General features: G+C 37.9%; 1 protein-coding gene across 2 annotated transcripts in view; it reads right to left on the minus strand.

The window, feature by feature from the left end:
- SH3KBP1 (SH3 domain containing kinase binding protein 1) overlaps positions 1 to 14,455 on the minus strand; it is a 316,533-nt gene that overhangs the window by 41,084 nt on the left and 260,994 nt on the right. For both annotated transcript variants that reach the window (XM_075196540.1, XM_075196541.1), the window contains one exon: positions 3,232 to 3,339. In XM_075196540.1, coding sequence (XP_075052641.1) covers positions 3,232 to 3,339 — 108 coding nt within the window. The remainder of the gene's footprint in view (positions 1 to 3,231; positions 3,340 to 14,455) is intronic.

A 14,455-nucleotide genomic window follows, 5' to 3' on the forward strand; every position in this document is an offset into this window, starting at 1 on the left:
CAGAGTCAGGTTTAAATAATGGTCAGAAGGCACTGATTGGTGGGTACAGGGAGGAGGTGATTAGTAGAGACAGCGGCGTCCCGTTGCCTGGCAATGGGACGGAGGAAAGGGCGCATGCGCCCGTCAGCCACAGAAGACGACCGGAAGCGACTGCAGGACTCCGGAGCAGCCGTAGCGAGAGGTCAGACGTCCGTTCCCCGTCTGACAGGAGATCAGCGGGAACGGCGTCTGACAATTGAAAGGTAACATAATGAACAAATTATTTTACAGAAAGGGTGGTAAATCCAAGGAACAGTAAATAATTCAGGGGTCAAACATATTACTGTTGCTATGATATGGGCAGTCCTCCCAACTTGCAAGTCCCGGGCAACAGGATACTTGAGGGTGGTCACATGATGATGGGGCCACACCCTCAGAGTGCTGCCTAGCCCTGTAAAGTACTAAGCTGCCCAATAGCTACCTCCCTTCCCCCAACATTCCCACCTGCAGGACAATCATAAATTCTGGATGGTTGGGAGGTATGTATGGGGAATAATAAGAACAAACTAAGAAAATCAAAACAGCCCCCTCCCCCAAAAAACACACACAGACCAAAATACCAGACTAGATGGACTTGTAGGGTCTTTTTATGTTTCTATGTATTATGTATTATGTTTGTATGTAATTTATACAATATGGGCTCCACAATGGCAGCCAAACTTGTTACATCTGTAGCTCAGTCACAACGAGAGTGCAATAGATTGCCTAGCTCTCATCTATGCGGGTATTATTTTAAAAACTGTGCATAACCAAAAGTTAATTGTCTTACCCCAATTTAACTTGATCAAATATTACTTATTATTGCCCCACACGGTATATTATAATTTATCTGGAAAATAAGTAATTGCTGCTGTTCAGTGAGAATGTCATAAACACAGACATGATCACCAAATGTCCCTTCATACAGTCATTGGAGGTCATCTATGACATGAACATCTTTTTATGGCTTCAATGAATCATGAGTGCGGAAAAATTAGGACTGTCTTTAATGTATGTGGCATTTTATGTCTTTGAAGCTTTTTTTTTTTTTACCTTGGGCAACGTGCGCCTATGTGCCGATATGCAGCTGGAGGGATCAAATTGAGATTCAAATTAGCACTTAGTTGCTGCAAAGCTCAACTCTACACTTCAAAAAGAACCCACTCGCTTTACCAACAGACTGTGCAAAATGTTACACCTCCTCAGATGCTGTCACCTTGACCTGAAAACCTACAGAATATGCTTTGCAGAAAATTAATTACCGTATTTTTGTACAAGTGAAAATGGGGTCTTAGGGGACTGATCTGCACTTTAAAAGCAGCCATTTCTACCATTAAGACTCAAATCTTTTAAGCAATATAATTAAGTGGGTGTAAGTTTCAGACTTCTGTGAATTAAATAGGAACTTGATAATTACTCAAATTTAACTTATGATTTCCGACGTTTGGTCAGGACTATTTTAGTACTTCCATTGTTAAAATAACAGGCGTACGTCATCAGGCAAACACTCCTTTCTTTACCTCACTACATGATTATTCTTGCTGTTCTTTTGACGAGAATTATTAGATTTTCAGCACATTGTATTACATAACTGCAAGTTGCAATAACGTGTCTCCTGACACCAAATTCTATTCAATGTCACCATTGCTGTAGTCTTACAGAGGCTACCTGTGTTTTTCAACAAGCAGTTTTAGTTTACGGAATCTGTTACTACCAGAATCCAGTTTATTGGTAAGAGTGTCTACTTACTTGATTCATTCAAAATGATCATTCATTCAGCATTACCTCTGGTAACCCATAAAATGTGTGAGCCACAAAACTACTATATAATATGTGACAATGGCTCTGTAATGAACTTGTGTGATAAATATTAACTATTGATGACCATATCTTTTTTTAAACAGTTTACAAAATTCAATACTGTCAGTGAGATATATGGAGTTTGTGCTGACTAATACCATTGTGAATGAATATAATCTGTAATCCTGACTATGCCTCTATGAGGGTCACTGTTTGGGGGCGGGCAAGTAGGGCAGAATTCTACTTGCAGCCTAGGGGCCCATCTCCGTACATCAGTTTATCATACACTGCCTGGAGAACCCTTAAGCAACCACCAATCTATGGACTACTCTACATGTATGCCAACCACAAGCTAGGCGGAAGATTAATCTGTATAATACATCCTCTATTTTAAACAAAGTTCTTACATCCAACTTGTTTTTCCTCAATCCCCTAACGTCTGTCATTTACTGATCATTTCATCATATTACCGTTGCATTACCATTTCAAGTCAGGGTACAGGCAACTTTCTTTAAACAAGGTGCAGTATTATTGTGGGCTGTTGTGTGCAAGGAGCATGCTAAATTCCAGGCATATACAGGATATATCCTTTATAACGATCATCATTTATTTATATAGCGCCACCAATTCTGTACGTCATTCACGTAAGTCCCTGACCCATTAAAGCTTACAATTTAAATTGTCTAACACACACACACACACACACACACACACACACACACTATGGCTAATTTTGTCAGCAGCCAATTAACCTACTACTATGTTTTTCGAGTGTAGCAGGAAACCGGAGCACTCATGCAAATACGGGGAGAAAATACAAACCCCGCTCAGATAAGGTCCTGGTCGGAAATCAAACTCATGACCCCAATGCAAACAACTTCCTACCACGTTATCTCACCCAACCAGAGTGCATGAACTTTATATACAGTTATGAATATAAACTAAGTAAATAATTTAAGATTAAAGGATTTCTGTGCTGTCTTGTCATTCTATCCTACTTCAACAAATAACGTCAGTTCCTATGTAACATTGCACTGTGATTTAAACTATTTCGCTTTGAGATAACATTCAGTTTTATTTTAGTTCTAATTTTAATTAGTGCTCATTTGTCTGCTATGTTAAGTGAATGAATAGTGGTGAGAATTACTACCAAAGAAAACGGTGCAACTACAGCGTAAGTGGTGGAACTTCAAGTGGAAAAGTAAGTAGCTGTTGAATTGCAAAAATAGAAAATAACATTAAGAAAAATTAATTTAACATGTAACTTTTCCTCTCCAGACTTCTGACCAATGGTGTTCTAAGCTAGGCCCATGTTTTCCAATGACTGCACAGTATATAACATGGAACTGCACATACTGTGGCTACAAATAAGGTCACAATGTACATGATCAGTCCTTAGAACACGGTACTCACATGGATTTCCTTCTCATAATCAGGAGGAAGCAGTTTGACAAAATTGTCTGGAAAGACTCCTCTTCTGTTGTTAATCTCTCCTTCCCACCAACCAACGTCCACGCAATCCTGGACAAAATACAAACCATGTTAGATGACTATTCACTTAAATATTAACTATTGATATTTCATTATTAATTTTACTACTTTAATATTATCTTTATGAGCTACAAAAAGGAAAAAAGTTGAATTAAAGTACAGTAGTTAAATGGACATCAAATAATTTGCATTGTCCATTAAAAACATTTGTGCAATGATTTTGTTACCTTCAGCTCCTGAGCTATACAAATTGTGAATTTGAGTTGATATATAGCATTTATGAAACACTGAGACAACATAACAAATGTAAACTTTATATGTTAAAGAGCACAATTACATATGTTCTCTCTAACCTTTTCCCGTGCATCAGATGACTGCCAAGAGATAAAGTATATCTATAACTAGATGTCACAACAACTTAAGGGCACTGCTGGAGAGTACAGTGAGTGGTGATGCTGCACATAGCTAGTACGTAGGAGGTGGGTAGATGATTAAAAGTGATCCAGTTCTTACTATGCCATCTTTTCCCAATAGTTTTATATTGCTTCTGTGACAATACCAAGTAACGGAGAGCTTAATTCAGTAGTCAAATGTGAGTGTTTACTGGGAGGATGTTTTACTTGTCTTTGCTTCTGGCATTTGAGATGCCATCTTTGTTGCCATTATTCGGATCTTCACCCAAGCAACTCTCTGACTTAATTTGGCGCTGATCGTGGCACATTTCATAACATCTGGCATGCACAAAGATGCATACTTTCCAACATCATTTACTTTGAGTTTCAGGCAACCTTGAGCTTGTTCATTTCACTATGCATGTACCAGGCACTATTTTTCCTCTACACATTCACTATGTATGTATCAGGCACTATTATTCCTCTACACATTCACTATGTATGTATTAGGCACTATTATTTCTCTACACATTCACTATGCATGTACCAAGCACTATTATTCCTCTACACATTCACTATGTATGTATCAGGCACTATTATTTCTCTACACATTCACTATGCATGTACCAGGCACTATTATTTCTCTACACATTCGCTATGCATGTACCAGGCACTATTATTTCTCTACACATTCACTATGCATGTACTAGGCACTATTATTCGTCTACACATTCACTATGCATGTACCAGGCACTATTATTTCTCTACACAATTACTATACATGTACCAGGCACTATTATTCCTCTACACATTCACTATGCATGTACCAGGCACTATTATTCCTCTACACATTCACTATACATGTACCAGGCTCTATTATTCCTCTACACATTCACTATGCATGTACCAAGCACTATTACTCCTCTACACATTCACTATGCATGTACCAGGCTCTATTATTTCTCTACACATTCGCTATGCATGTATCAGGCACTATTATTCCTCTACACATTCACTATGCATGTAAAAGGCACTATTATTCCTCTACACATTCACTATGCATGTACCAGCCACTATTATTCCTCTACACATTCACTATGCATGTACCAGGCACTATTATTTCTCCACACATTCACTGGGCTTGTACCAGGCACTATTATATCTCTACACATTCACTATGCATGTACCAGGCACTATTATTCCTCTACACATTCACTATGTATGTATCAGGCACTATTATTTCTCTACACATTCGCTATACATGTACCAGGCACTATTATTCCTCTACATATTCACTATACATGTACCAGTCACTATTATTTCTCTACACATTCACTATGCATGTACCAGGCTCTATTATTCCTCTACACATTCACTATGCATGTACCAGGCACTATTATTCCTCTACACATTCACTATGTATGTATCAGGCACTATTATTTCTCTACACATTCGCTATACATGTACCAGGCACTATTATTCCTCTACATATTCACTATACATGTACCAGTCACTATTATTTCTCTACACATTCACTATGCATGTACCAGGCACTATTATTCCTCTACACATTCACTATACATGTACCAGGCACTATTATTCCTCTACATATTCACTATACATGTACCAGTCACTATTATTTCTCTACACATTCACTATGCATGTACCAGGCTCTATTATTCCTCTACACATTCACTATGCATGTACCAGGCACTATTATTCCTCTACACATTCACTATACATGTACCAGGCTCTATTATTCCTCTACACACTCACTATGCATGTACCAGGCACTATTATTTCTCTACACATTCACTATACATGTACCAGGCACTATTATTTCTCTACACATTCACTATACATGTACCAGGCACTATTATTCCTCTACACATTCATTATGCATGTACCAGGCTCTATTATTCCTCTACACATTCACTATACATGTACCGGGCTCTATTATTCCTCTACACACTCACTATGCATGTACCAGGCACTATTATTCCTCTACACATTCACTATACATGTACCAGGCACTATTATTCCTCTACACATTCACTATGCATGTACCAGGCACTATTATTTCTCTACACATTCACTATGCATGTACCAGGCACCATTATTCCTCTACACATTCACTATGCATGTACCAGGCACTATTATTTCTCTACACATTCACTATGCATGTACCAGGCACTATTATTTCTCTACACATTCACTATGCATGCACGAGGCTCTATTATTCCTCTACACATTCACTATGCATGTACCACGCACTATTATTTCTCTACACATTCACTATGCATGTACCAGGCTCTATTATTCCTCTACATATTCACTATACATGTACCAGGCTCTATTATTCCTCTACACACTCACTATGCATGTACCAGGCACTATTATTCCTCTACACATTCACTATACATGTACCAGGCACTATTATTTCTCTACACATTCACTATGCATGTACCAGGCACTATTATTTCTCTACACATTCACTATGCATGTACAAGGCTCTATTATTCCTCTACACATTCACTATGCATGTACCAGGCACTATTATTTCTCTACACATTCACTATGCATGTACCAGGCACTATTATTTCTCTACACATTCACTATGCATGTACGAGGCTCTATTATTCCTCTACACATTCACTATGCATGTACCACGCACTATTATTTCTCTACACATTCACTATGCATGTACCAGGCTCTATTATTCCTCTACACATTCACTATACATGTACCAGGCTCTATTATTTCTCTACACATTCACTATGCATGTACCAGGCACTATTATTCCTCTACACATTCACTATACATGTACCAGGCACTATTATTTCTCTACACATTCACTATGCATGTACCAGGCACTATTATTTCTCTACACATTCACTATGCATGTACAAGGCTCTATTATTCCTCTACACATTCAATATACATGTACCAGGCTCTATTATTTCTCTACACATTCACTATTCATGTACCAGGCACTATTATTCCTCTACACATTCACTATACATGTACCAGGCACTATTATTCCTCTACACATTCACTATGCATGTACAAGGCTCTATTATTCCTCTACACATTCAATATACATGTACCAGGCTCTATTATTTCTCTACACATTCACTATGCATGTACCAGGCACTATTATTCCTCTACACATTCACTATACATGTACCAGGCACTATTATTTCTCTACACATTCACTATGCATGTACCAGGCACTATTATTCCTCTACACATTCACTATACATATACCAGGCACTATTATTTCTCTACACATTCACTATACATGTACCAGGCACTATTATTCCTCTTCACATTCATTATGCATGTACCAGGCTCTATTATTCCTCTACACATTCACTATACATGTACCAGGCTCTATTATTCCTCTACACACTCACCATGCATGTACCAGGCACTATTATTCCTCTACACATTCACTATACATGTACCAGGCACTATTATTTCTCTACACATTCACTATGCATGTAAAAGGCACTATTATTCCTCTACACATTCACTATGCATGTACCAGGCACTATTATTCCTCTACACATTCACTATGCATGTACCAGCCACTATTATTCCTCTACACATTCAATATGCATGTACCAGGCACTATTATTTCTCTACACATTCACTGGGCATGTACCAGGCACTATTATTTCTCTACACATTCACTATACATGTACCAGCCACTATTATTTCTCTACACATTCACTATGCATGTACCAGGCTCTATTATTCCTCTACACATTCACTATGCATGTACCAAGCACTATTATTCCTCTACACATTCACTATGTATGTATCAGGCACTATTATTTCTCTACACATTCGCTATGCATGTACCAGGCACTATTATTTCTCTACACATTCACCATGCATGTACCAGGCACTATTATTCCTCTACACATTCGCTATGCATGTACCAGGCACTATTATTCCTCTACACATTCACTATGCATGTAAAAGGCACTATTATTCCTCTACACATTCACTATGCATGTACCAGCCACTATTATTTCTCTACACATTCACTATGCATGTACCAGGCACTATTATTTCTCTACACATTCACTATGCATGTACCAGGCACTATTATTTCTCTACACATTCACTATGCATGTACCAGGCACTATTATTTATCTAGACATTCACTATGTATGTATCAGGCACTATTATTCCTCTACACATTCACTATGCATGTACCAGGCACTATTATTCCTCTACACATTCACTATTCATGTACCAGGCTCTATTATTCCTCTACACATTCACTATGCATGTACAAGGCTCTATTATTCCTCTACACATTCAATATACATGTACCAGGCTCTATTATTTCTCTACACATTCACTCTGCATGTACCAGGCACTATTATTCCTCTACACATTCACTATACATGTACCAGGCACTATTATTTCTCTACACATTCACTATGCATGTACCAGGCACTATTATTTCTCTACACATTCACTATGCATGTACCAGGCACTATTATTCCTCTACACATTCACTATGCATGTACCAGGCACTATTATTCCTCTACACATTCACTATGCATGTACCAGGCTCTATTATTTCTCTACACATTCACTATGCATGTACCAGGCTCTATTATTTCTCTACACATTCACTATACATGTACCAGGCACTATTATTTCTCTACACATTCACTATGCATGTACCAGGCACTATTATTCCTCTACACATTCACTATACATGTACCAGGCACTATTATTTCTCTACACATTCACTATGCATGTACCAGCCACTATTATTCCTCTACACATTCACTATGCATGTACCAGGCACTATTATTTCTCCACACATTCACTGGGCTTGTACCAGGCACTATTATATCTCTACACATTCACTATGCATGTACCAGGCACTATTATTCCTCTACACATTCACTATGTATGTATCAGGCACTATTATTTCTCTACACATTCGCTATACATGTACCAGGCACTATTATTCCTCTACATATTCACTATACATGTACCAGTCACTATTATTTCTCTACACATTCACTATGCATGTACCAGGCTCTATTATTCCTCTACACATTCACTATGCATGTACCAGGCACTATTATTCCTCTACACATTCACTATGTATGTATCAGGCACTATTATTTCTCTACACATTCGCTATACATGTACCAGGCACTATTATTCCTCTACATATTCACTATACATGTACCAGTCACTATTATTTCTCTACACATTCACTATGCATGTACCAGGCACTATTATTCCTCTACACATTCACTATACATGTACCAGGCACTATTATTCCTCTACATATTCACTATACATGTACCAGTCACTATTATTTCTCTACACATTCACTATGCATGTACCAGGCTCTATTATTCCTCTACACATTCACTATGCATGTACCAGGCACTATTATTCCTCTACACATTCACTATACATGTACCAGGCTCTATTATTCCTCTACACACTCACTATGCATGTACCAGGCACTATTATTTCTCTACACATTCACTATACATGTACCAGGCACTATTATTTCTCTACACATTCACTATACATGTACCAGGCACTATTATTCCTCTACACATTCACTATGCATGTACCAGGCACTATTATTTCTCTACACATTCACTATGCATGTACCAGGCACTATTATTTCTCTACACATTCACTATGCATGTACGAGGCTCTATTATTCCTCTACACATTCACTATGCATGTACCACGCACTATTATTTCTCTACACATTCACTATGCATGTACCAGGCTCTATTATTCCTCTACACATTCACTATACATGTACCAGGCTCTATTATTTCTCTACACATTCACTATGCATGTACCAGGCACTATTATTCCTCTACACATTCACTATACATGTACCAGGCACTATTATTTCTCTACACATTCACTATGCATGTACCAGGCACTATTATTTCTCTACACATTCACTATGCATGTACAAGGCTCTATTATTCCTCTACACATTCAATATACATGTACCAGGCTCTATTATTTCTCTACACATTCACTATTCATGTACCAGGCACTATTATTCCTCTACACATTCACTATACATGTACCAGGCACTATTATTCCTCTACACATTCACTATGCATGTACAAGGCTCTATTATTCCTCTACACATTCAATATACATGTACCAGGCTCTATTATTTCTCTACACATTCACTATGCATGTACCAGGCACTATTATTCCTCTACACATTCACTATACATGTACCAGGCACTATTATTTCTCTACACATTCACTATGCATGTACCAGGCACTATTATTCCTCTACACATTCACTATACATATACCAGGCACTATTATTTCTCTACACATTCACTATACATGTACCAGGCACTATTATTCCTCTTCACATTCATTATGCATGTACCAGGCTCTATTATTCCTCTACACATTCACTATACATGTACCAGGCTCTATTATTCCTCTACACACTCACCATGCATGTACCAGGCACTATTATTCCTCTACACATTCACTATACATGTACCAGGCACTATTATTTCTCTACACATTCACTATGCATGTAAAAGGCACTATTATTCCTCTACACATTCACTATGCATGTACCAGGCACTATTATTCCTCTACACATTCACTATGCATGTACCAGCCACTATTATTCCTCTACACATTCAATATGCATGTACCAGGCACTATTATTTCTCTACACATTCACTGGGCATGTACCAGGCACTATTATTTCTCTACACATTCACTATACATGTACCAGCCACTATTATTTCTCTACACATTCACTATGCATGTACCAGGCTCTATTATTCCTCTACACATTCACTATGCATGTACCAAGCACTATTATTCCTCTACACATTCACTATGTATGTATCAGGCACTATTATTTCTCTACACATTCGCTATGCATGTACCAGGCACTATTATTTCTCTACACATTCACCATGCATGTACCAGGCACTATTATTCCTCTACACATTCGCTATGCATGTACCAGGCACTATTATTCCTCTACACATTCACTATGCATGTAAAAGGCACTATTATTCCTCTACACATTCACTATGCATGTACCAGCCACTATTATTTCTCTACACATTCACTATGCATGTACCAGGCACTATTATTTCTCTACACATTTACTATGCATGTACCAGGCACTATTATTTCTCTACACATTCACTATGCATGTACCAGGCACTATTATTTATCTAGACATTCACTATGTATGTATCAGGCACTATTATTCCTCTACACATTCACTATGCATGTACCAGGCACTATTATTCCTCTACACATTCACTATTCATGTACCAGGCTCTATTATTCCTCTACACATTCACTATGCATGTACAAGGCTCTATTATTCCTCTACACATTCAATATACATGTACCAGGCTCTATTATTTCTCTACACATTCACTCTGCATGTACCAGGCACTATTATTCCTCTACACATTCACTATACATGTACCAGGCACTATTATTTCTCTACACATTCACTATGCATGTACCAGGCACTATTATTTCTCTACACATTCACTATGCATGTACCAGGCACTATTATTCCTCTACACATTCACTATGCATGTACCAGGCACTATTATTCCTCTACACATTCACTATGCATGTACCAGGCTCTATTATTTCTCTACACATTCACTATGCATGTACCAGGCTCTATTATTTCTCTACACATTCACTATACATGTACCAGGCACTATTATTTCTCTACACATTCACTATGCATGTACCAGGCACTATTATTCCTCTACACATTCACTATACATGTACCAGGCACTATTATTTCTCTACACATTCACTATGCATGTACCAGCCACTATTATTCCTCTACACATTCACTATGCATGTACCAGGCACTATTATTTCTCCACACATTCACTGGGCTTGTACCAGGCACTATTATATCTCTACACATTCACTATGCATGTACCAGGCACTATTATTCCTCTACACATTCACTATGTATGTATCAGGCACTATTATTTCTCTACACATTCGCTATACATGTACCAGGCACTATTATTCCTCTACATATTCACTATACATGTACCAGTCACTATTATTTCTCTACACATTCACTATGCATGTACCAGGCTCTATTATTCCTCTACACATTCACTATGCATGTACCAGGCACTATTATTCCTCTACACATTCACTATGTATGTATCAGGCACTATTATTTCTCTACACATTCGCTATACATGTACCAGGCACTATTATTCCTCTACATATTCACTATACATGTACCAGTCACTATTATTTCTCTACACATTCACTATGCATGTACCAGGCACTATTATTCCTCTACACATTCACTATACATGTACCAGGCACTATTATTCCTCTACATATTCACTATACATGTACCAGTCACTATTATTTCTCTACACATTCACTATGCATGTACCAGGCTCTATTATTCCTCTACACATTCACTATGCATGTACCAGGCACTATTATTCCTCTACACATTCACTATACATGTACCAGGCTCTATTATTCCTCTACACACTCACTATGCATGTACCAGGCACTATTATTTCTCTACACATTCACTATACATGTACCAGGCACTATTATTTCTCTACACATTCACTATACATGTACCAGGCACTATTATTCCTCTACACATTCATTATGCATGTACCAGGCTCTATTATTCCTCTACACATTCACTATACATGTACCGGGCTCTATTATTCCTCTACACACTCACTATGCATGTACCAGGCACTATTATTCCTCTACACATTCACTATACATGTACCAGGCACTATTATTCCTCTACACATTCACTATGCATGTACCAGGCACTATTATTTCTCTACACATTCACTATGCATGTACCAGGCACCATTATTCCTCTACACATTCACTATGCATGTACCAGGCACTATTATTTCTCTACACATTCACTATGCATGTACCAGGCACTATTATTTCTCTACACATTCACTATGCATGCACGAGGCTCTATTATTCCTCTACACATTCACTATGCATGTACCACGCACTATTATTTCTCTACACATTCACTATGCATGTACCAGGCTCTATTATTCCTCTACATATTCACTATACATGTACCAGGCTCTATTATTCCTCTACACACTCACTATGCATGTACCAGGCACTATTATTCCTCTACACATTCACTATACATGTACCAGGCACTATTATTTCTCTACACATTCACTATGCATGTACCAGGCACTATTATTTCTCTACACATTCACTATGCATGTACAAGGCTCTATTATTCCTCTACACATTCACTATGCATGTACCAGGCACTATTATTTCTCTACACATTCACTATGCATGTACCAGGCACTATTATTTCTCTACACATTCACTATGCATGTACGAGGCTCTATTATTCCTCTACACATTCACTATGCATGTACCACGCACTATTATTTCTCTACACATTCACTATGCATGTACCAGGCTCTATTATTCCTCTACACATTCACTATACATGTACCAGGCTCTATTATTTCTCTACACATTCACTATGCATGTACCAGGCACTATTATTCCTCTACACATTCACTATACATGTACCAGGCACTATTATTTCTCTACACATTCACTATGCATGTACCAGGCACTATTATTTCTCTACACATTCACTATGCATGTACAAGGCTCTATTATTCCTCTACACATTCAATATACATGTACCAGGCTCTATTATTTCTCTACACATTCACTATTCATGTACCAGGCACTATTATTCCTCTACACATTCACTATACATGTACCAGGCACTATTATTCCTCTACACATTCACTATGCATGTACAAGGCTCTATTATTCCTCTACACATTCAATATACATGTACCAGGCTCTATTATTTCTCTACACATTCACTATGCATGTACCAGGCACTATTATTCCTCTACACATTCACTATACATGTACCAGGCACTATTATTTCTCTACACATTCACTATGCATGTACCAGGCACTATTATTCCTCTACACATTCACTATACATATACCAGGCACTATTATTTCTCTACACATTCACTATACATGTACCAGGCACTATTATTCCTCTTCACATTCATTATGCATGTACCAGGCTCTATTATTCCTCTACACATTCACTATACATGTACCAGGCTCTATTATTCCTCTACACACTCACCATGCATGTACCAGGCACTATTATTCCTCTACACATTCACTATACATGTACCAGGCACTATTATTTCTCTACACATTCACTATGCATGTAAAAGGCACTATTATTCCTCTACACATTCACTATGCATGTACCAGGCACTATTATTCCTCTACACATTCACTATGCATGTACCAGCCACTATTATTCCTCTACACATTCAATATGCATGTACCAGGCACTATTATTTCTCTACACATTCACTGGGCATGTACCAGGCACTATTATTTCTCTACACATTCACTATACATGTACCAGACACTATTATTTCTCTACACATTCACTATGCATGTACCAGGCTCTATTATTCCTCTACACATTCACTATGCATGTACCAAGCACTATTATTCCTCTACACATTCACTATGTATGTATCAGGCACTATTATTTCTCTACACATTCGCTATGCATGTACCAGGCACTATTATTTCTCTACACATTCACCATGCATGTACCAGGCACTATTATTCCTCTACACATTCGCTATGCATGTACCAGGCAC

The sequence above is a fragment of the Mixophyes fleayi genome, chromosome 2, assembly GCF_038048845.1.
Source record: "Mixophyes fleayi isolate aMixFle1 chromosome 2, aMixFle1.hap1, whole genome shotgun sequence".
Classification (NCBI taxonomy): Eukaryota; Metazoa; Chordata; class Amphibia; order Anura; family Limnodynastidae; genus Mixophyes; species Mixophyes fleayi.